Here is a 23,901-nt window from a genome sequence, read left to right on the forward strand (position 1 = left end):
TCACCAAAGACTTCACGCATACTATTTGTTTATAAACTATGCCTATTCCCAAAGAATTCCTAAGGATTCTTAGTGGTAATGCTCCAAAACTTTAGGTAAGGGATTAATTAACAGGGAGGGTGTCATTTTTTTCTAAATTAATAAGCAAGTGAAACAGAACTTTGAGAACCTCTCCATGTTCTTAATTTACTGAAAAATTCAGTGTGGACCGCCTTGGAAAAACAGGATCAGTTCTTCCGAATACCCTCGTTTATATCTTGGTATTTTTCTACATGTGGTGGGTTGGCCTCGGCTGGATGCCAGGCACCCACCCAGGTTGCTCTATCCCTCTCCTCCTCAGCTGGACAAGAGAGAAGGAATACAACAAAAGGCTCATGGGTCAAGGTAAGGACAGGGAGAGATCAAGCTACCATCATATGAGAGAGAGAGAGCGAGAGCAGGAGCGAGGGAGAGAATGAGAGAGCGCGAGCAGTTAATATCATGGGCAAACAGACTTGACTTGCGCAACTTAGGTTATTTATTACCAACTAAATCCAAAAGAAATAGAATCAAATGTTAAAATACCACCCCCTCACCCTGCCCCTCCTCTCGGGTGAAACTTCCAATTTTCTCCAATTCCTACTCCTCAGTGCACAAGGGGCACAGGGTAGGGGCTGTGGTCAGTTCACCACACCTTGTCTCTGCCACTCCTTCCTTCCTTCTCAGGGGGTCGATTTCTCACACTCCACAAACTGCTCCAGTGTAGGTCCCTTCCATGTGATGCAGTCCTTCTGGGACAGACTGCTCCAGCATGGGACCCTTACAGGTTCACAAGCCCAAGCAAAACTGCTCCAGTGAAGACTCCTCTCTCAGTGGGGCCACAGGTCCTGTCAGGAGCCCTTTCCAGCACAGGGTCACAGCCTCCTCTGGGCAGCCACCTGCTCTGGCACAGGGTCCTCCACAGGCTGCAGGTGGATATGTACTCCACTGTGGACCTCCACGGGCTGCAAGGAACAAGTCTGACCACAGTCTTCACCACGGGCTGCAGGGGAATCTCTGCTCTGGCACCTGGAGCACCTCCCACCCCTCCTTTGGCACTGACCTTGGTGTTTGCAGAGCTATTCTTTTCAAATATTCACAACCCTCTTTTTGTACTGCTACACAGATTTTCTTTGTCCTTCTCACATGTGTCGTCCCAGAGGCATGATCACTCTTGTCAATAGGCTCGGCCTTGGCCCGTGGTAAGTCTCTCTTACAGACTGCTGGCAGGGACTTTATCACACACGTGGCAATCTTCTTCTCATGAAAAACACCCCCCTCACTACCACAACCTTGCCACATAAATCCAATACACTACACTTGACTGATTCATAAAGAAATCAGCTGAACCTTTTCAAATGCTGTGATTTTTCAAGCATCTAAAATTCTTTAAAAGTACCTACTACCTGTGGCAGTGTTAGCTGTGCAAGTAAAAACAGCAACTGCCTCTACTTCTTCCAGCATTACCACTTTAAGTCCTGAAAACTTCCAGAAAAAAATGTAAAGTACTATACAAAGGAAGACATATACACATGTGCGTATTTCTTTTCAAGCCTGGAATTCTTTCTTCACTTCAAAAATACTCTTACATATTGAAATCAAGGAACACATACCAGACTGAAGTGCTTTACTTTTTCAATCTCTTCTCTTTTTCATCAGCCTCCTAGAAATCACTATTACTGTCTAACAGACAATAAAAGTTCAAAAAATAGATTACCGTGTTTCTGCAAACACTTCCATCAAACACTTTTTGCCAAGACGGAAACATTACCATCTCTCCCTTCTTCTCTTTCTCAAGTGAATTTATTAATTCTTCTGGACTGCTTCCAGTAATTCTTCCATCTGACCTATACTTTGTTTTTCTTCATTCAGCATAATTCTTCCACACGCCAATCATCCATGTTATCTGCAATTCATTCTTACTTGCTCTTTTTCTCCCTTAATAGCTTTGTGACCTTTGGTATGCGTATTCAAATTCTTTTACCTGGCTTTGCTGTTCAAGTGCATTCATTTTCATTAGACATTTATTATCTTCATCCATGTAAGTAATATAACTAGCCACACCTTTTGCCATCTTCTTCTCACTTGTATCCCAACTGCTGTCCATTCCTGAAAATCCCACTATGTACACAATTCAAACAGTTTAGAAACCACACACAATCTTCAGACTTGCATCCATCCCTGCTCTGCTTTAGGAACAAGTTCCTCAGGTCATCTAGAAATTTCTGCTTTTGCTTTAAACACAAAAACTGAAACAGTAAATTTAACCCGAAGTAGATTGGTAATGCTCAACATCATCACTCACTCTCCTACTTTGTTGTTTTCCCTTTCATGTGCCCTATCAACTCCCACTACATAGCTTTTGTTACAGCATGCTAGTCTTCCTATCTATTTTCAAAGCTTGCAGAACTTTTGGATTTGCATATGTCAAAAGCTGAGAGGACAAGAAGGATATCCACATATACAGTCCTTAAAAGAAATCAAGAGAAAGCACTTGCAGTTCAGTTCTATAGAACAACTCACTACATGAAACTGCAAAATACAGGAGAAAAGCTGTCTTTTTCAACTCTTAAATATTCATTACCCAAAATAAGATATTCTACCTATACTTTACACATAGGTATTTTACTGGGCTGCATCCCAAATATACTACAGTTTAAATATTCACATGACTAAAACCACCAACACCAGATCAACTGACTTTAAGAAATGTCACCAGTACCTGCTTTCTAATCGTATCTGATAACCAATTGTCTGGCCAATCTTTTCTCTTCTTTCTGCTGCCACTCTTTCAGCCACAGCAAGTGCTGCCAAGCGTCTTGGCTGAGTGCAAAATATACGGCAGGGAGTTCCATTTTTGTGACAGTCATCAAGAATAAACTGGGGGATCTGTAAAGAAGTGGTTTAAATTTATTTTTTAGTTCGATAAACTCGTAACTTTTTTACCTCAGTGAAACAATTTAACTGCACCTCAATATCACACAGGTTGCAAAAAGACTCACAATAGGATTATCACTGTAAATGTACCTGAAGTGGCCAAAAGGCCACAAAAATATATCTCTGCTACTAAGTTTAATCTGTTTCAAACAAAATACAGCAACAAAAAAACAAAAACCCCCACCCAACCAACCAACCAACCAACCAAAAGTTCATTTTTCTCTCCTGCTTCAGGGAAAGCTATAAAAAACACCCTGCATGTAATCTTTCATTTTAAAACAATAATACTCTACATACTAGAAACAGAACTAGCTATAGAAAAAAAAGGGTATACAAACCTATAGCTACTTTCCCTTCAACATTCTACGATTATTTTATGAAAAACTGATACCCATCAGAAAATCGTGCAGAATCATTTATGCTTTTAGTATGTACCTGCTAGCCTAGTATAGCAAAAGCAAAAAAGTTCACTGGAAAACAAGACTTTGAACCATGTAGGAAAACAAAAGCCTTAAAACTAGAATAAATCCCTTATTACAGAAATATTACAAATTTGGCATCGGTTTTGTATGAATAGTGTTATGTGTTTTATTTCATTAAAGAAACATACTTGAGTAGTTTTTCCTGATCCAGTGTCTCCTACAATCAAAACAACTTTATTGTCCTTTATTATTTTGACAATTTCTTCCTGTTTTTCAAAAACTGGTAGTGATTCCCTGAAGGAATCAAACTCTGATTCCCCTCTTTTCACTGGAACCTGCGGGATACCGTCACTAAGTCGTCCACTTGCCTTGTTCACTTCTTTGTTTTCTGTGAAGACAAGTCAATAAATTACTTATACATGTACAAAGGAAGATCACTAAAACACTGCTTAAAATTGCACTTCAAAATGAACACTCCTGATTTTATTAGCATCCCTGTTAATGAAGTGAGAAATCCATGATATATTTTAAAGTCATTTTCATGGTAACACATTCAGTTACCATGGACTTTTTATTTTCATAGAAATTATGAACACAACTGAACTATCCTGAACTAAGTGCATTGCTCAAGTTTAAAAAAGGCATGAAGAGCTTAAAGAGAAACAGAAACTAAACCAGAGAAAGAAAGCTTGGTGCACATTTTCTTGGCCTTTGTACCTGTTTACACATTCCTGTCTCAAGAGTTTGCTTAGAAAAATCCACCAATCAGTTAAACATTTAAGTTATTCCAAACTGACACACTTGTTTTCCAACAAAAAGACAACTTTACTGTGATTCATATGCTTTCTTTCACACCCTTATCGGTCTTTTAAGACCTCCTTTCAGTTAGTCTTACATAACCTAACACTCTAGTCTGTAAGATTTGTCTTAACATGTACTAATTGAACCACGATGTACTGAGAGCCCTGGAGCCACGCAGCAGTGTGATGTATTTGAAAGCTAAAAAACCTGCAGTCTTCAGAGCATGCCACTTCAACACCAGTACTGTAAATGCTACTCTATAATTCCTTAATAATTATTTTCCAAAAGAATGAGAAGCTCACGGTAAACTCAATTTTAATGCAATTATATAGCCATAATGCAATTATTTAATGCAATTAACAGATTTGCATCTAAAATTACAAGCACTGTTTTACCAAGACAGATATAGAGACTAACAGATTAGAAGACCCAAAGTCCATTCTGGAGAATAAAGATAAATTTTATGCTATTCATTAATTTATACCTTGCAGCCCTAAGAAATTGTTTTCTGGTACTTTTATTATAGCTTCCCTCTGTTCACTGAACAATCTTATTAAACAAATGAAACAACTGAGAAAACCAGCAAAGGAAGCACTTAAAGCAAACATAATAAATCAGAAATATCCATTGAAAGAAGGCATACTCGTCTGCTTTCTGTACAGCCAGCTTTGTACACAGAAACAAAGCATAACTTCTACAATCATGACTGTTAAAGCAACACCCATATTAAAAGCACTGTTTAAAAAACTCTTTTATCAGAAGTTCACAAACTCTACAAATCAAGAAGTTTACATAAGAGCCTCTTAGAGACCAAATCTGTTTTAGAAGATGACAAAACAAAACGCAAACTTCTTATTTTATCAAGAATAGGAATTTCTAAAAGCACAACAGCCAGCCTCATTTTCTCATAAGGGTGCTCGTATACAGAATTATGATAATATTTGCCTCTTCAATCTTACCTCATGGAACTTGCAGAAATCTACATTTCCCAATTGTATTAAAAAAAATTTGGTTGAAATTGGCTCAAAGAATCAAAATTGACTTGATAGAAGGGAGACATTGCAATGTAGGTGACACGACTGCCTGAGCACCTCATGACACCAGTTTTAAAAGACCCTATATTAACAATTAAAAGTCAAGAAAATTAACAGGTTTACTTGGAAAGAAGAGTGTCAGGACAGAAGAGGAGACAGAATATAAAGGGATTTGTTTTGTGGTTGGGTTGTTTTTTCAAGTGGTGTTGATTGACAAGTTCATATCACAAGACACAGTGGACATACCTGATTCAACAGCAGAGGCATTTCCTCGCTCTGTCTTTGGCCGAAGTTCTGTACGTTCTTTATTTGTGACAGGAAAATTCCGAATTAAAGTATGAATAGCGTGTTTTGTACCAGGAGCTAAGGCACAAGTCATTACTGGACGTGTAAGTTCTGATCCATTCTTTTTTCTTACAGTTAGGTATCGATTAGCTCCTTTTCTGGGAGAAAGCAAAAAAAGGCATTTTGGAAACAGGCAAACTAGTTAATTCCATGTAATGATCTTTGACAATAATTCTTTCAAGATGACTTTCAGTGTATTTTCAAATATAATGTCATAACTAGAATCTTCCAAACAATGTACTAAGTAGGATAATGCAACATCCACAATAGTCATCATCAAAAGCACCCTCTATTCTTGTCAGGTAGTGCAGAACAGACACTGCAGACATCAGATCGCTATACCCAAGTTATCACTGCATTTGTCTCCCAAAATACACCCAGCTCTACCCATGATTTTATCAATAGATACTGAGTTATGACACCAACCTGACTTGAAAGATTTAGAAGTTAAAAATTAATAAATAGGCAGAACAGACAAAAAAACTCCCTGCTAGTGATATTCCAAGCATTAACAAAATCCAGAAGAACATATTAGATCTCAGGATGTTCATTATCAAAGATTTTTTATGTAGTAATGGAGCCAAAACACTTAACCCTAACAGTGCACTACTTCTCAGACTGAACTCTGACACCAAAATGCAACGAATTTTTGTACCTATATTTGAAATGGAAATAATTTGTGCCTGGGCTACAACCAACATATCAACCCTTTCGAAACAACTTCTTAGGGTAAGAACAGAAGTTCATACTAAGAGCCCAGTGGCTTGTCCCTGGCAGGGGTGGAAGACTGCTGCAGGTACACAGGTGCTGGCAGGGGCAGCCTCTGCAAGAAGAGGCACAGCCACCTCTGGCAGTCCCTGGCTCTGTCCTCTTTACACTCTCATTTCAAGTGCTTATGTGCACTATTAAGATCTCCCTAAGCCTTGTCTTTTCCAGGCTGAACAGTCCCAGCACTCTGGCCCTTTCTGCAACAGATGCTCCACTCCCTTCATCAGGCGGTTGGTCCTCCACTGAAATTTCTGCAGCCTAGGTCTCACCCTCACCAGAGCGGTTACCCCGGCACTGGACAGACACGACTCTCCACGTGTAGCCCCAAGCAGTGCTGAGTAGAGGCGAAGGATGACCTCCCTCTGCCTGCTGGCAACAATCAAACCCTTTTCTGTGCTTCCCAACAGAAGCACTCTTTTGAAAGTGCTACTGAAAGTTACACTCTAGCAGTCAATGTAGGAAATTCGGCACAGAACCTTTGAACACACATTAGTGCAGGAAAAAGGAAAATAGGACAGATCTTCAGGAGAAATCTTTTTTATGGACATGAAATCCTCAAAACTGCATCACAAACTAGCACATCATGAGTTTTTTAACACAGACATCAAGCAAAGCACAGAGATTCTTATTTTTGTATCTACTTTCAGACCTTTCTTCTCTAGTACCATTCCCTGCAACAGTGCAGGATAAGCTAAAAATACAGATCGTTTTAACACTGATAACAAAATCCCACAAATTTGCACCAAAGAGAAAATAATATATAAAAATGAGAGTCAAACTTACCCTTTACTTTTAGATATCAGTCCAAGAGACTGACACAGCCGGTGAACAAACTTTCTTTCAGTTCTAGTGAAAGAAGATGGAAATGCCATTTCTGGAAAGATAATTTAAAAAAATTAAAACCCAGGCATAAAGACTCAATGGGCAGTATCCCTGACGTATGACCTCGATGATACGAGTTTATCAGTCCCCAAACCAAAGAGGCAACACAAAACACTACACAACAGAGACAGTTTCTTGCTCAGGTGGTACTCTTTGAATATTGTCCTCCTGGAAGAAAGTGGAACAGTATTCCCCAAGTTAACATATATATAACATAATTTTGAATACTAAAAAGATTTCCTGCTCCTGTGACCATGCCAGTAAACCGGGCCACTGAGAATGCCTTTTGTTTATGAATGCATGTAACCTGTGTTTCCCGTGACCACCGGGACAGGTGGCAGCGCTGTCCCCTCGCCACCGCCCGGGACACAGTCCCCCCCGCTCCCGGGAGCCGCCGCAGCGCCGGGGCAGGGCGGGCGCCCGAGATGCTCCCGCCGCGCAGAGCCCGCGGCTGCCCGCCCGCCCCGCCCCCGGCTCCCCGGGCTGCCCTGCGCACCCGTGTCCTCCCCGTAGCGGAACCGCTCCAGAGCGAGGTTCACCGCGATCTCCACTTCCTCGTCTATGCGGATATCCCTCAGACCTTTGCCGCCTCGGCCGCGGCCCGGCGCGGCGGGGACGCCCGAGCCGCCTGTGCCCCCGTCGGGCTGTCGCGGCGGGACGTTCCTGGGCCGCGACATGGCTCCGCGACAGAGCGGGGGCTCCGGCACGGGCGGGGCACGACAGGAGCGCCCCCCGCAGCAGCAGGGCCGCGCCGACGCGGCGCCGTGACGTCCTGCCCAGCGGCGGCCGAGGGCAGGCGGAGCCGAGTGCCGCCGGTGGAGCTGCGGAGGCGGAGCCGCGCTGCAAACGGAAGGAAGCGCTCGCCGTGGGCTTGTCCCCGGAGCGGTGTTACCTTGTGTGTTGTCGGTGTGGTATTGCGCAATGGTATCGTAGTGGGCCGTGACTAAAGAAGCAGCACTGATACCTGTCAGGTCACGAATCATGCGTTTTAATTGATTGACGTTAAATGTAGGTGGTAATATCATTGCAGTCCTCATGGGGTCTCTCATAAGGCATGCCGGGGCGTTGAAGTTTAGGGTCAGCTGTTGAACGTGGTTAAGGCAGTGCTAAGCGCCCGGCAAAAGCTGTTCCGAACAGATGTTTCATGATATATGCTGCTCTTCACCATCCGGAGTGGGGAGATGAATTCACATGCCCAAATCCAGAGTGGCAGAGACAGGTGACACAAGGCGCCCAGTGTGCTGATGGAACGCATCCCAGAGAAGCCATTGGGAGCTCCGGGGAGAATTTCGACAGCGCCCAGAGAGCTCTCACCAGCTTGTGGCCGTCCAGGGGAAGGGAGAGTCTATGTCAGGCTGTACCCATATCCACAGCCGGTCTCCAAAGTGAACTGCCCATCTCCCAGCATTGCTCTGTGAGCATTGATGGATGCTCTGAGGGATTAACTGAACTTGGCATAGCAAGAAAAGGTTGGTAGGAGAGTTGTTTAAATTTTAAACATTTAAAAAGATTAAGTGGGAAACTATTTAAGAACCTGTGCAGTCATGTGCTAGAGACAGTGTTTTAGTCTGTGGTGATTCTTTCAAGACACTTCAAGGGTATATTTTTCAACTAACAAATAGGCAGTTGGTGCACAGAGGGACCATGTCTCTGGAAACCACACACACTGAAGGAGTTATTCACTCTGGATTGCTGCTATGGGCAGAGAGTCACTTCAAAAAGGGGGACCCATGGAGATCTGACGTAGTGGTACACTCATCTTCAAATTGTGTGCCGTTTGTGACTATTTGAATTGATTGGTGAAGTGTAAATTTGAGATACCATGCCAAGAGGAGGTTCTGCAGAAGTAATGCTGAAATGCTGCTTTATTTTTTGTATGTGTATGACGAGTAATTGTTTGTAATGGTGGTAATTCTTTGTATATCTCAAAAATAGTTATAAACTCACGTTTTTCTACATGTACATTTATTTTAGGTAGGAGGATAGTAAACATTCAAATAATACTTGAAGACTTTCTCCAGAATATGGAGAAACGTTGCAGTTATTTGGTAAGATTTGCTATTCATAAACAAAGGGCATTCTCAGTGGCCTGGTTTACTGGCATGGTCACAGGAGCAGGAAATCTTTTTAGTATTCAAAATTATGTTATATATATGTTAACTTGGGGAATACTGTTTCATTTTCTTCCAAGAGGACAACATTAAAAGAGTACCACCTGAGCAAGAAACTGTCTCTGTTGTGTAGTGTTTCATATTGCTTCTTTGGTGAAAAACAGAAGGAAAAGCTGCTGTTTAAAGAAAGATTGTGAATGAGAAAATGTTTTTACCTTTAGGAGGTAGATTAGGCCCTTTGCCTGTGCAGAGACTTTGGCACTTAATGCACTGTAATTAAGATACGAAATTACTGGAATCAGGTCTTGTACAAACAGTTCATGTAAGTGGTTTGTTATTAGCAAATTGTGATGAGAAACAACTGTTGTATGCTAGACTGTGTTGCCTTAGCAGAAAGGGAACAGAGTGCATCACCATCCACATTTCAGCTGTGTCAAAAGGAAAGTAAAATATTTAGGCTGTACTTTGGGAAAGGGACAATAAATTCTAAAGAAGAGAAGCCATAATTAAGCTCCCATGTCTGATTGCAAAAAGTGGGCATGAGATTTTCTCATAGCTGTGGGATTTGAGAGCCACAGATTCCTAGGTTAGGGGAATTGACTGTCTTTGACTGAGACAACTGACAACTAAGAGAATAGCTAGTGGAGAGGCAATACAGAAATTAGAACCTCATAAGAGATCGATTGCAACTACCTACAGGAGCACTAGCAGCAGGAGCACTAGCCTGTATTAACTCCGTGGCAGCAGCAAGAGGAACCCAAAGTTCTAGTGCCACAACACACACATTGCTATGCCTTAAAGGATTTTAACACCTTTAATCCAAAAACCTAATAGCACTACCCGATGATGGAGGAAAACATCACCAGTGTGAGCAAATGATGCATATTTCAAGTAAAGCACGGACTGATTTAACTGATGTTTTCTCACATAACCCAGATCTAGTTCTATTCGCAGATGGCTTGTCACACTCCCTGCAAGGACAGCAACAGACTGGCTGGGCTGTGGTGAGCTGGGGATGGGTAGCAGAAGCAAAACCACTGCCAGTAAGGATGAGGGCACAAGCAGCAGAACTAGTAGCCTTGATGCATGCAGCACATATGGAAAGAGGGAAATGAGTAGAGACTGAGTACAATCTGTACATCTGTGCAGACTCTTGGTATGCTTTTGGGATATGTCACACAACAGGGGTTTTACAGGAAGAACATGAATTTTCACATCACCCGGCATAATACACTGTTGACTCTGATGGCTGACGAGAGGAAATGCCAAATTTGACATATCCTAAGTATAAGAAGGACTGAGAAGGACTTCTGCAGAAGAAGAGATACAATGGGAAAAATGAAAGAACTCAAAATGATGATGGGATATGGACAACTGGGGGAATGCCAGTTCTGACGAAGAATATTTAGTCACCGGGGCTAGATGGTTTCATGATCAATCCTGTGGAAGGACACAGGCAATAGTTATCCAAATACAAAAAATACTGCCAGCTCCAGGAATTTATGCCACCACAAAGAGAATCACAAATGGCTGCCCAGCTTGACAAGAGTTTTCAAGTATCAAACTGAGCTCACACTTATGAGGGTGACCATGGACCAATTTCCCTTTTCAGGCACTGCAGAGAGACCCTGCAGACATCCCACCTGTAGCTGGGTGCTAGTAGACCAGCTGTCAGTCTGGGCAGAAGCCTTTCCAACAAGAAAGACTTATGCAAGAGGAATAATAAAAGCTTTCATAAAGAAATCAGTGCTCATTTTATCGCAAATATGATACCAAAATTTTCAGATAGAAACTTTCTACAACTGCTTTGAGTATTAAAAAGCAGGCATTCTTTATTGAAGCATGCCAGTCACTTGAAGGGTCCTTCCTCTATTTAATTGTCCTGAGTGTCAGGTAAACAGAGTTTTTATTCTACACACTGATTTACATATTCATTAGCTATCTCCACTTACTTGATGTATATGTTTTACTTTATTTTACATAGTCACGTCCCTTACCAGAAGTCCATATATGGTTCTTTGGGGATCTTTTTCTGTGGTCTTAAACATCAGATATCCTTTTTAGATGGCTACTCCTCGACCCCTACTTTTGAGTAAGTGCAATATGGTTTATAATTCTGGCTTTTTCAGTCATGTAGAGCTTAGCTGGCATCCTGCTTGTGTTTTGCATGAGTTCTGTTTGCCTAAATTACATCCTATTTTTATTTCTCCAAGGTTATGCTGTTCTGTTCTACTGTCCTTATCAAATACAGCTTGCTAATAACACCAAGGTCACGTGTTCAATCCCTGTATGAGCCTTTTATTTAAAGAGTTGGTCTTAATGATCATTGTTGGTCCCTTCCAGTTCAGAATAATCCCTGTGTGAACTTTTGTCCCAGTTAAGACATGTTAGATGGAGGTGAATGCTTGACCCAGTACATTAAGGAGAGAAGGACCAACCTCCTGATTACTATTTGACTTTGAGAATCCTTTGTGGTTTCATATTGATAAATATTTCTGTCCTATGACATTCTTGTTGGCTGTAATTCTGTTAAGTTTGTTACTTATTATAATATTGTATGTAAGAGCAATGTTTAAATACCTTGAAACTTCTCAGGTAAAGCACAAGTAGGACTGTTGAGATATAGAGTCAGTGCAGATAGCTTAGTGTGCAGCTGCAATGCCAGCTGCAGATTGGGCTCCAAGTGGCAGGAGTCCAAGGAGAGAGATTGTGAACTAGTGTGAACTTAAAATAAGTTTCTGTAAAAGGGATGATCTGAGAGAAGAGCTGTCCTGGGGGTGGGGAGAGAGCAGAAGCCACCTAGTATTTCCTGCCCATTCAGATGGCCCTGAGAGCTCCTGGGATCAGCTATGCAGGGACCTCCAGCAGCGTGACCAGGCATTGTACCAGAGAGAAGGCCAGCCATTTTCCAAGAGAGAGGCTCGCCTCCTCCATGCGTCACAGAACTGGTTTTGCAGCAGCCTGAATCGGGAGTAAGGATTTCTCTCTGCAGTTCTTAGAATGTGCAGGGTTTGAGTTGCGAAGTTTGAGATGGGAGGACAAATAAAGTTATTTGTTGTGCCTCGAAGGGCTGGAACAGAGAGGAACAGAGACAAGGTCAGAACCCAGACCTTTGGGGACCCCAGAAATCCGTCTTGTCAGGGCAGCCCCACCCCACTCAATCCCAGCTCTTCCCATGGCCAAAAGGGAGCTGAAACTAAAAGGATAAGTCCTAAGGTGCTTGCCATGAATACTCTGTCTGTTCTGCCCACACCACCATCCCCCCACCCCCCCACAGCTCCCCAACACCAGTGCTGCCAGTCTGGCCACATGTCCTCTTCCCCTTGGCAAGGCTGAGCCACATGGAAAGCACAAGGGCAAGGGTGGGAGAGGGAGGCAGGGAATCCTTAGGCATAGTCAGGGTACCACAGCCACTGGGCTGAGTCCTGCTGCTGGGGCTAAGGCCAAGCTGCAGTAGGGCAGCAAAGGACCCTGAGGGTTTTGGCTCACCAGTTAGCCTGACAGCTGCCTCTCTTATGGACTTCTGTGAGCTCTGCAGGTACATCACAGACTGGCGCAGGTACCCATCTACTCTGTCTGTCTCCTCTTCCAGCTGGAGAGAGCACAAGGGGACAGAGGGAAGGGTTGGAATTGACTCTTCCCCATGTATGGGCAGCCCTTGCATCCAGGACTGGCATCGCTGCATGGACACCCATGATGACTAGCCAACAGCTGGCTGATGCCAGGGTTTGGAGGGAGCAGAGAACTGTTTTCTCCACAGGGAGCCTCAGTGCTGTCCTTGATGCCTAAGCACAGCTGGGTTGGGGCTCTGTTGGCAGCCTGACTCAGGGAGGGACAGAAGCCTGGAGAAGAGCCTGCTGAGCCACACACCAGAGTAGTGTTGGGGAGCAGGCTGTTGGTGACGAATGCAGCAGTAGGCAGGGGCCAGAGCTGCCAGCCCCACACACTGGGTATTGGGGGAAGAGGGCTTGTTCAGACCAGGTCTGGAACTTTGAAGTTGCTCGTACCAGGCACTCGCCAAACCTCCACAGCTCTTCTGTCTCCAACAGCTGCTGAAGATTCCATTTCCTCAGGAAAATTGTTGCTTGAAGCAGGGCTTCCCAAGAGGCCTGCAGAGCGGCAGAGAATGGGAGATGGCACAGCATCCCAGGGCATAGGGCCAGCCAAAGGCTAGAAGGAGGCAGGAATGCTGTAGTCTTTGAGGCATTAGGGCAAAGGCAGATAAGCCTGCTCACAGGGGACAATAGTAGCTCAGTGTCCTCACCTCTGCCACAAACTGGTTCTCATCATACATGTGGTAGAAGAGTGGGAGCAGGCTCTGGTGCAGGCAGTCATTCAGGGACCTTTCTCCTTCTTCTTCAACTAACTCCATCACCACTTGAAAGAGCCGAATGGAGAGCAGCTGCACACGGCTGGCATCCTAGTGAAAAGGAAGAAAGCAAGAACTTCAGCACTGGCTGCTCCAGTCCTACCTGGGCATGGAACTGAAAATCCACAAGAGCACAGTTTCCTGGCAGCACCAGAGGCGGGGGGCACAGAGCCTTACATTGTCAAAGAGTAGCTGGAGTGCCTGAGCCAGCTGCAGAGCAAGGGAGCTGGCAATTGGCACATCTCTTTTCAGGAGCATATCACTGAGCACAGAGAGCGTCATCCACACCAGCTCCCTGTCTTCATCCTTCAGCACTTCTGTGAGACTTTCAGTCAGGGCCCACATTGCACTGGCCTGTGTGAAACATAATGCAATGTTGAGAAGCCATGAAAGGCTGCATTGCCAGAGCCACTCCAGCAGTTCAATCCCATGCTGCTGCCTCAGAGCCCAGAAGCCAAAGGCCTGTTCTGATGGACTCTGGTAGATGAATGGGGAGTCAGGAGAGCTGGGAGCAGCTGCCCCTCTTCTGAAGCCCATCCAAGTGTAAACCATTGTGTTATTCAGCCCCACACCAGCAGCACAGTTTCAGCTGGTTGCCTGCTTCTCACCATAGAGGGTCTCTTGCACAGTACCATGAGGCATCTGAGCACCAGGACACGCATCACTCTGCACTCTCTTCGTAGGTAGATTTGGACAAGCTGTAGGATGCGTTCATCCCATTTCTCTATGTTAAGGCAAGGTAGCAGCTGAAACACACACAGCAGTGACAGGGTCATAAGGGTCATCCCAGCAGCATGGGACAAAGCAAACACAGCAGAGCCCAACGTCTGCTCCTCCTCTACCGACTGGACTCTCTTGCTGCAGCATCTCCGAGAAGGCAGAGTGGTGGGAAGCAGCTTGGCAAGGCAGTGCTCGCCATCAGGCTCACCTCAACAAGGAAGGCCATGGCAGAGACCTCCCAGCATGTCTCCTGTCTGCAGAGCAGCCTGAACAGGTAGCGCGCAACCCGGTAGCACAAGGACTGGGAGATCCTGAGCATTGCTCTGACAGGGGAAAAAAGATATCATCAACTCTGAGGAAGGCAGGCAAACCTTCCCTGGGACTGACTTACAGAGGCCTCTTCTTTCACCACTACCTCTTGCAAAGGAGAAAAGTGGAGTCAATCACCAGCAGGCTCATTTCAGGGATGAGGAGGCTGAAAAAACACCCATCCTGCCTACGGGACAGTCCTGTCCCCCCGGCTGTCATTAGTCCTAGATGCAACCTCCCTGTTCCCAGCAGGCTGTCCTCAGAGGCTGCCTGCAGACAGACCTCCTGCTCTGTGCCATCAGGACAGGCCTCACAGGAAGGGACACTGGCACTTTTTGGGTTGTGGCTGCTCCAGCACACCCAACCTTCCAAGGCTTTTTCACTCTGCTGCACCATCCCTCAGTGACAAATCCCTCTCAGCCATGATCACAGGGATTATTTAGAGGCTGCGGTGAAATAATGGGTGAATGGGACTCTCACCTGGCCAGATGACCCATTGCATAGTGGTGGGTGTCAGTGTTGAGGAGTGTGTCCCAGCCACACTCGTGTTCAACTTCAGACACCATATCCTCATACTCAAGGTGACAGAGCAGTGCTTTCACAGTCAGCAATGCAAATCTGTGGGCAGAGCAAAGGTCACACCAGGAATCCTGGCCCCAGCTCCAAGGGCGTAAGAGTGATAGGAGGACCAGAATGGAGCACCTGTTGGGATTGGTGGGAAGGCAGTGCTCCTGCTGGCATCGCCTCCAGAAGGCATTGACCTCCACTGGCATCTGCTTTGTACTGGAGAAAACTTGGAAGAGCAGGGCCACAAAGAGACGTGGGAAATACATTATGAATATCTCTGGGTGCTGGGGTAGATGAATGATTTCCCACAGTGCTCTGGTTGCCTGCGAAAAGCCAAAACATCCAGAGACCGTGCTCAGCACCGAGACATCTCTGTGGCAGGGCCCAGCTATGGGAGGATGAGGTTCAGGCCTTGCTCTGTGCCAGGGCAGATGCAGGGGGAGCATCTAACTTGGCTGCCTCTGAACCTGCCACTAACACAGGTTCTGGCACATTGTGTGAGGCAGGGGAATGCAGTGGTGGGGGAGGAAGGATAGAGAGATGTCAGAGAAGAGGCCCTTGAGGATGTGCTTGGGTCTAGTCCAGAAACTCACAGCCAGGGAAAAGATATCTGAGTTGTCCTTATCGGAGGTGGATGTACTGTGCAGCGGCCAGTCCTCCAGCACACAGAGGAGTTGTGGCAGCACCTTCTCTGCAATTCTGTTTGAGGAGACAATTGCACTCCACATGGTCACAGCAGCTCTGCAGACCCAGAACTTTGTGTCAGTGGGGTCTTGGCCACAACACCGTGGCCTGGGCAGCTGCAGGGTCCTCAGCTGGACACCAGCTCTGCCTCTGCCCCTCTCCAGCTGCACCCAGCCAGACTGCTCCTGCAGGCAGCAGGCAGCAGGCAGCCAAGTGATGGTGCCTTGAGGGTCAGGGAAGGAGCATGGCAACAGGCTCTCAGGCTGACATGCCATGACTGGGAAACAGAGGGGTCAGAGTGGACTGAAAATCTTCCTCTTTCTACCAGCACATATTGGGCAGTGTATACAGGCTGATGGGCTCTAAGGCTGATAAATCTCGAGGCCTCCAGCAAGGTGGGCCCTGTACCTGTCACATGATGGGGCACACCGCAGGAGGGTCATCACCACATCATGTGGCTGTGCAAAGGTCATCTCCTGCAGGGTGTCATCCAGTCTGTGCTCAACAGATATATCCGTAATGAATGAGAGCCATTGGTAAATGTCCCTCACAGTGGCTGGCACCTGGAGGAGACATGGCAGGGATTTGGAGTGCCACTGGAGTGAGCCATTTCCCCAGCTTCCCCCAACAAGTGCTTCCTTTGCAACACACTGTTCTGGCCTTAAAAGGTATTGCCCAGGCTGAGTCTGTGTCTTTGAGTCCATTATTACCAGGCACTTTTTCCTTCTCCATTTCTTTTCCAACAGATGCTTGAGCTTCCTTTCCTGCAGGAATGTGTTAGCTTGAAGGAGAGTTTCCCAAGATGCCTGTAGACAAGCAGATACCTGGAGATGTAACCACTACTGAGAGCACTGAACCTGTATCCCATGAACGTGGGCAAGGCTCAGGGCCTTTCCTGGGCCTTCATGGGAAGATGCAGCAACGGGGCATCTTGTCCATCAGTGAATCTGGTGCCTGGGCAGCGTGATGGTCAACCCACATCTGAGGCACCTCACACTACCAGGACAGCGGAAAACAGTTATCCCAAAACTGCTGCTCTGTAACTAAGAGCAGGAGGGTGCAGGGGCACTCCACTCCACAAAGCATCGGCACAGGAGGCAGCCAAGTCACCTCTAAATTGGACAACAGCATTTCAGAAGTTCTAACCTCTGCCACAAACTGGTTCTGGTCACGCAAGTGGCAGAAGAGTGGGAAGAGGCTCTGGCGTACATTCCGCTCTAGGGCTTTTTTTCCCTCTTCTTCGACCAACTCCATCACCACTTGAAAGAGCTGAATGGAGAGCAGCTGCACACGGCTGGCATCCTAGTGAAAAGGAAGAAAGCAAGAACTTCAGCACTGGCTGCTCCAGTCCTACCTGGGCATGGAACTGAAAATCCACAAGAGCTCAGTTTCCTGGCAGCACCAGAGGTGGGGGGCACAGAGCCTTACATTGTCAAAGAGTAGCTGGAGTGCCTGAGCCAGCTGCAGAGCAAGGGAGCTGGCAATTGGCACATCTCTTTTCAGGAGCATATCACTGAGCACAGAGAGCGTCATCCACACCAGCTCCCTGTCTTCATCCTTCAGCACTTCTGTGAGACTTTCAGTCAGGGCCCACATTGCACTGGCCTGTGTGAAACATAATGCAATGTTGAGAAGCCATGAAAGGCTGCATTGCCAGAGCCACTCCAGCAGTTCAATCCCATGCTGCTGCCTCAGAGCCCAGAAGCCAAAGGCCTGTTCTGATGGACTCTGGTAGATGAATGGGGAGTCAGGAGAGCTGGGAGCAGCTGCCCCTCTTCTGAAGCCCATCCAAGTGTAAACCATTGTGTTATTCAGCCCCACACCAGCAGCACAGTTTCAGCTGGTTGCCTGCTTCTCACCATAGAGGGTCTCTTGCACAGCACCATGAGGCATCTGAGCACCAGGACACGCATCACTCTGCACTCTCTTCGTAGGTAGATTGGGAAAAGTGGAAGGATGTGTTTACTGCATTTCTTTGTGTTAAGGCAAGGCAGGACCTGAAACACACAGGTCAGTAACAGGGATTGATAACTGATATGTTGCCATCACTGCACAGGGCTGGCTACAGACAGTAAAATGGGCATAGACAATATACTAGGAAGCGGTGCCCAAAGGTAGTAGAGGCAGCAGAGCACCCCTGTGCTTCCACTGCCTTGCACAGGTTGCTCACTTCCTCCACTTTGTTGCCCAGTTACTAGCAGTCACCAATATTTTGAACATGAGAAGGCATGATAGAAGAGCTGGAGCTGGCACAAGAATAGCACAAACCATAAATGTGGACAAGTGTCACACTACAGTCAAGGGAGAAAGGGAACACAGCAGAGCCCAACCTCTGCTCCTCTACCGACTGGACTCTCTTGCTGCTGCATCTCTGAGAAGGCAGAGTGGTGGGAAGCAGCTTGGCAAGGCAGTGCTCGCCATCAGGCTCACCTCAACAAGGAAGGCCATGGCAGAGACCTCCCAGCATGTCTCCTGTCTGCAGAGCAGCCTGAACAGGTAGCGCGCAACCCGGTAGCACAAGGACTGGGAGATCCTGAGCATTGCTCTGACAGGGGAAAAAAGATATCATCAACTCTGAGGAAGGCAGGCAAACCTTCCCTGGGACTGACTTACAGAGGCCTCTTCTTTCACCACTACCTCTTGCAAAGGAGAAAAGTGGAGTCAATCACCAGCAGGCTCATTTCAGGGATGAGGAGGCTGAAAAAACACCCATCCTGCCTACGGGACAGTCCTGTCCCCCCGGCTGTCATTAGTCCTAGATGCAACCTCCCTGTTCCCAGCAGGCTGTCCTCAGAGGCTGCCTGCAGACAGACCTCCTGCTCTGTGCCATCAGGACAGGCCTCACAGGAAGGGACACTGGCACTTTTTGGGTTGTGGCTGCTCCAGCACACCCAACCTTCCAAGGCTTTTTCACTCTGCTGCACCATCCCTCAGTGACAAATCCCTCTCAGCCATGATCACAGGGATTATTTAGAGGCTGCGGTGAAATAATGGGTGAATGGGACTCTCACCTGGCCAGATGACCCATTGCATAGTGGTGGGTGTCAGTGTTGAGGAGTGTGTCCCAGCCACACTCGTGTTCAACTTCAGACACCATATCCTCATACTCAAGGTGACAGAGCAGTGCTTTCACAGTCAGCAATGCAAATCTGTGGGCAGAGCAAAGGTCACACCAGGAATCCTGGCCCCAGCTCCAAGGGCGTGAGAGTGATGGGAGGACCAGAATGGAGCACCTGTTGGGATTGGTGGGAAGGCAGTGCTCCTGCTGGCATCGCCTCCAGAAGGCATTGACCTCCACTGGCATCTGCTTTGTGCTGGAGAAAACTTGGAAGAGCAGGGCCACAAAGAGACGTGGGAAATACATTATGAATATCTCTGGGTGCTGGGGTAGATGAATGATTTCCCACAGTGCTCTGGTTGCCTGCGAAAAGCCAAAACATCCAGAGACCGTGCTCAGCACCGAGACATCTCTGTGGCAGGGCCCAGCTATGGGAGGATGAGGTTCAGGCCTTGCTCTGTGCCAGGGCAGATGCAGGGGGAGCATCTAACTTGGCTGCCTCTGAACCTGCCACTAACACAGGTTCTGGCACATTGTGTGAGGCAGGGGAATGCAGTGGTGGGGGAGGAAGGATAGAGAGATGTCAGAGAAGAGGCCCTTGAGGATGTGCTTGGGTCTAGTCCAGAAACTCACAGCCAGGGAAAAGATATCTGAGTTGTCCTTATCGGAGGTGGATGTACTGTGCAACGGCCAGTCCTCCAGCACACAGAGGAGTTGTGGCAGCACCTTCTCTGCAATTCTGTTTGAGGAGACAATTGCACTCCACATGGTCACAGCAGCTCTGCAGACCCAGAACTTTGTGTCAGTGGGGTCTTGGCCACAACACCGTGGCCTGGGCAGCTGCAGGGTCCTCAGCTGGACACCAGCTCTGCCTCTGCCCCTCTCCAGCTGCACCCAGCCAGACTGCTCCTGCAGGCAGCAGGCAGCAGGCAGCCAAGTGATGGTGCCTTGAGGGTCAGGGAAGGAGCATGGCAACAGGCTCTCAGGCTGACATGCCATGACTGGGAAACAGAGGGGTCAGAGTGGACTGAAAATCTTCCTCTTTCTACCAGCACATATTGGGCAGTGTATACAGGCTGATGGGCTCTAAGGCTGATAAATCTCGAGGCCTCCAGCAAGGTGGGCCCTGTACCTGTCACATGATGGGGCACACCGCAGGAGGGTCATCACCACATCATGTGGCTGTGCAAAGGTCATCTCCTGCAGGGTGTCATCCAGTCTGTGCTCAACAGATATATCCGTAATGAATGAGAGCCATTGGTAAATGTCCCTCACAGTGGCTGGCACCTGGAGGAGACATGGCAGGGATTTGGAGTGCCACTGGAGTGAGCCATTCCCCCAGCTTCCTCCAACAAGTGCTTCCTTTTCTAGAATGCTGTGTTGGCCTAAAAGTCTGTTGGATGCCCAGCAGACCCAGCTTTATGAAGAACACATTTGCTGTTGGCTCACGTCCTTGCTGCGGGCTACTTACTTCATTCGCTCTGAAGTCACCACTTCCCATGATGTCATCCACCTTGGCAGCATAATCCTCTGCTTTGCTGGAGTCGGCATTTGCCATGCCCTCAGGGTCCGTGATGGTATTGTCTTCATGATCAATATGCTTGTGGAAGTGCAGAAACATCTAAGTGCAGTGAAAAGAGGGATGTCTCATCCAGGGCTCTTGAGCAGTGCTTGGCTGAGCAACAACAGCAGGTCCAGCCCATGCAGGGAGGTCTGCTAGTACCTGTGCACTTCTATGGAAGTGGCAGTGGGTGTGCTTCTTCTTTTCTGGCAGTTTCTCAGCTGGATTTGTCAAAAAGCAAGCTGAGTCAGAGCTGAGGGACTGCAGGAGAGGCTAGAGAACACAGCCAAGCCCTGTACTCCCCAAGGAGGGCCAGCTCTCAGACCAGGGCTAGTGGGGACACACCAGTCCTTGTCTCTCTGGCTGCAGCTTGGGGCTGAGGGTGTCCAGTGGATGGCTACTGAGAGAATCAGGCTGATTCCCATTTAGCCTTCTTCCCTGGGTATGTCCACAGTCAATGAGATGGCCCAGCTCAGCCACTGACCTGCCTGCAGCAGGTGGACTCCCTCCACTTCTTCAAGGTGCTGTGCTAGAGCAGTGCCAGGGCTTTTATCATCCTCTTCCTCCTCCTCGCCCTCCTCCCTTTCCTTCCCCTTCACCAAGGTCAGTCTGGACATGCTTGGGGTTCTCTCCGCTGGGGTTTTTCTCCATTCCATCCTGCTGGAGCTTGGACTTCGAGCGCTTAAGCCACAGGGATGGGAGATGTCCTGGAAAAATGCTGAAGATATGGGTCAGCAAGACTTAAGGTGGTTATGCAGGGCCTCTTTGCAGCTCTGCTCTATCCCTTTCTGTCCTGTTGTGTCCTCCGGTGTTATGTGGGTGGATGCTTTGGCACCAGAGCTGGGTCACAAAATGCCCATATTGTAGTGGGTCACAAAGAGCCCTGTGACACATGACATCCTTGTCATGTCAGTGCCTGTATCACAGTGGGTCACTCAGGGGTCCATGACATGTATTCCAATTGACAGTGCCCACATCATGGTAGGTGATTGCCATGAACATATGTTTATTGATGGAGAGATCATGTTCATATGGAAGAAGTCAGAACTGTGGGCGTGTGTTGCTTTGAGGATGTCTCCAGCCACGTTCACCTGGATTTTCTGTCTAATCTTTTCTCAAGCCACTATGTCTTCATCCTCTCATGTTTGTGCCAATGGGTCAGACTGCAACCTCCTCTCAGGCTTCTCATCTTACAGTCCAAAGAGAGAGGGAGACAAAACATACCACATCAAAGTCACCTTGTTTGTACACAATAAAAGGACAATACAAGCACAACTAGGAAGACATTTACCTCAGGATGGCATCAGCACTGGTGACAACACCAAGAGTGCGGGTACTGGGTGCCTCTGCCACACTCTACCCCGGAACTTTGGAGTGTCTTCGGAGTATCTTTGGAGTGTCTTTGGAGTGGTGGTGCCTCCAAAGTTGAAAGCAGGTGCAATGTTATTGAGTTGCAATGCCTACTATAGATCTTCAAATACCATTAGCAATGAACAATCAATCAACAATAAGAATGAACAATAAGCATGCAGTAACAACCAACAACATAGGAACAATTAACAGTAGCAATGGACCAACAGAGATAGGGCTACCATCTTTGGATTTTATGGGGACATCTAACATGTGGACAGGAGGCAGATGAGGAATGTTAAATGCAAATGTCTGTTTTCAGGGCACATTGATGTCACGGGTGGGGTTGACAGAGTTTTTACCATAGAGACTGATTTCATTATGGTGCTCTTAATGCAGTAGATAATGATCCAAATTAAAATATTCACTATTATAATCATTATCCAAGTCTGAAAGAGCCTAGTTAGCCACCCGACAAGGAAAACCCACGCGCACTGAGAACTGCCCCTAGCCAGTTAGTTACCAGCGCAGCAGCAATCTCCCTAGTGTCTCTAGCCATCTTCTTCATTTTGTTCATCTCTTCATGTAGTGGCACTGAAACATTTGGGATGTGGGCACAACAATCACTTACTGATAAAATCAGCTTTCCACGTACACCCCTCTCTTCTAATAGGGTTAAGTCCAATTAAACTCTGTTTTGAATGGTCATTTTCCTGTTTACTTGTAGACAGTGGGTCAGGAAGAATGTTTTGGAGAGTCTCAGTGGAAGCATTAAATTGCAGAGTTACAAGCCCTTAACCAAGACAGCCTTTTTTGGTACTCAGTGGGAGGCATGAAAGGTTGAGATAATAAGAGATCTGCCCCAAGCAGGTTGGAAACAATTTTGATTTAAGCATTTGTATTAGGTAAGGAGCCACTGGTCACAAGGTTACTTGATCCGTTCATGTGGGTGTGGTACCTGACCCTGTATATATTCCCAAAGATCTTTTTCAGAGTAGGGAGACGAATCAGGGTTGCTTTATTGCTGCACTCTGTGACACCAGTTTATGACATGATAACATCAAAGGCAATAGGGGTCAGTGTATTCAGTATTGTTTTCCTGCCCTGGCCTTGGGTACTACTTCTGGGGATTCATTAATACTAGTATCCAGCCTGTGGGGGAAACAGGGCAGGATGATTTTCCTCATCTTTTCATCCCCTTTTCCTCTTTTCAGGCCTGTTACAACAGCTTTTGAGAACTTTCAATTCCCTTTGGATGTTAAGGAAAGCATATCCTTGTTACTAAGTTTACCAAGTCTCCTCAGTTCAGTCTACCTGATGTTTAGAGTTATGAAAGAGATTTTCAGGAAGACCTTTCAGATACCAGCCTTAAGGGTGGTGTGAGGGACCAATCTGATTTTTATTTATGCCTCAACGTGTGTTATACATGAGGTGAAAAAATTACTTCAGGGGCTGTATACATCTGGGAGCTCTGTCCCCTGAGAGGCTTCGCCTGGCAGCGATCAGGAGAGAGGAAGATTCCACTGCTGGTCTGCAAGTGACCCCCATTGCTGGTGGGGCAGATCCCTGGACGCCGGGGAAAAAACGCGCGGAAAAAGTGCGCAGGAAGGCACGCTATAGGAGGGCCAAGCACATAAAAGCAATTAACTGCGGCACAGCCTGGGGACCATTTTCTTTGAGTTTCTTTGAGCGGGGCTCTCATGGAGGGTCAGCCCTGCACCCTTCCCGGCCTTCACATTTTCCTCCCTACAATCCCGCTCCTTTCCTGGCTGTCCTGTCTACCCGTGTCTTGCTCTGCTTTGCTGCTTCCCCAAGGCAGCTCCATGGCCGTGACAACCTCGTGCTTGCTGTTTCCCAGACAGAGCCACCGCTGCTGCCTGCACCCTGTCTGCACCCGGCCTGGAGCCACCTGCAGCCACTGTGCTCTGACCCTGACCACCTGTAGCTGCTCCTCAAGTCCTGTCC

At 46.9% G+C, this 23,901-nt stretch overlaps 2 protein-coding genes across 7 annotated transcripts in view; both read right to left on the minus strand.

Annotated features, from left to right (window-relative positions):
• Nucleotides 1-8,020, minus strand: part of LOC146424509 (3'-5' RNA helicase YTHDC2-like) — a 29,987-nt gene extending 21,967 nt beyond the window's left edge. The window contains exons 1-5 of one of the 3 annotated variants that reach the window (XM_085043520.1): nucleotides 7,704-8,020; nucleotides 7,109-7,199; nucleotides 5,459-5,655; nucleotides 3,566-3,765; nucleotides 2,741-2,907 (exon numbers count right to left, since the gene is read on the minus strand). In XM_085043520.1, the coding sequence (XP_084899646.1) occupies nucleotides 2,741-2,907; nucleotides 3,566-3,765; nucleotides 5,459-5,655; nucleotides 7,109-7,199; nucleotides 7,704-7,884 (836 nt within the window). In that variant the 5' untranslated portion in view covers nucleotides 7,885-8,020. Of the gene's footprint in view, nucleotides 1-2,740; nucleotides 2,908-3,565; nucleotides 3,766-5,458; nucleotides 5,656-7,108; nucleotides 7,200-7,514; nucleotides 7,561-7,703 lie in introns of those variants that run through there. The other 2 variants (XM_085043521.1, XM_085043522.1) reach the window with 2 other exon arrangements.
• Nucleotides 8,021-11,262: 3,242 nt separating this feature from the next.
• LOC146424510 (maestro heat-like repeat-containing protein family member 7) lies at nucleotides 11,263-21,400 on the minus strand. Of its 4 annotated transcripts, none has more exons than XM_085042882.1 (23): nucleotides 21,071-21,400; nucleotides 20,749-20,807; nucleotides 20,497-20,646; nucleotides 20,158-20,312; nucleotides 19,659-19,806; nucleotides 19,201-19,388; nucleotides 18,979-19,116; nucleotides 18,398-18,512; nucleotides 17,827-17,964; nucleotides 17,396-17,572; nucleotides 17,114-17,269; nucleotides 16,678-16,773; nucleotides 16,376-16,530; nucleotides 15,877-16,024; nucleotides 15,419-15,606; nucleotides 15,197-15,334; nucleotides 14,616-14,730; nucleotides 14,320-14,433; nucleotides 13,865-14,041; nucleotides 13,583-13,738; nucleotides 13,326-13,427; nucleotides 12,808-12,910; nucleotides 11,263-12,388 (listed from the first exon to the last, which is right to left on the minus strand). In XM_085042882.1, exons 1-23 carry the CDS (start codon nucleotides 21,240-21,242, stop codon nucleotides 12,162-12,164), a joined length of 3,315 nt encoding a protein of 1,104 aa, XP_084899008.1. In that variant the 5' UTR covers nucleotides 21,243-21,400; the 3' UTR covers nucleotides 11,263-12,161. The 4 variants fall into 4 exon arrangements, 3 of the variants coding, with proteins under 3 accessions (XP_084899008.1, XP_084899007.1, XP_084899009.1); XM_085042881.1 differs by having other exon boundaries at nucleotides 11,264-12,388; nucleotides 14,296-14,433; XM_085042883.1 differs by having other exon boundaries at nucleotides 12,222-12,388; nucleotides 13,326-13,488; nucleotides 14,296-14,433.
• Nucleotides 21,401-23,901: the final 2,501 nt, after the last annotated feature.

Source organism: Lichenostomus cassidix, chromosome Z, assembly GCF_008360975.1.
Source record: "Lichenostomus cassidix isolate B80296 chromosome Z, HeHo_3.0, whole genome shotgun sequence".
Classification (NCBI taxonomy): domain Eukaryota; kingdom Metazoa; phylum Chordata; class Aves; order Passeriformes; family Meliphagidae; genus Lichenostomus; species Lichenostomus cassidix.

Excerpts from the sequence above, each read along its gene's own strand:
- LOC146424510 (XM_085042881.1), bottom strand. The coding sequence starts at position 21,242 with ATGGAATGGAGAAAAACCCCAGCGGAGAGAACCCCAAGCATGTCCAGA. Across the intron at positions 18,513-18,978 it reads GCAATGGGTCATCTGGCCAG|AGCAATGCTCAGGATCTCCC; the intron begins GTGAGAGTCCCA and ends TTCCCCTGTCAG. Across the intron at positions 14,042-14,295 it reads TGTGCAAGAGACCCTCTATG|GCCAGTGCAATGTGGGCCCT; the intron begins GTGAGAAGCAGG and ends TGTTTCACACAG.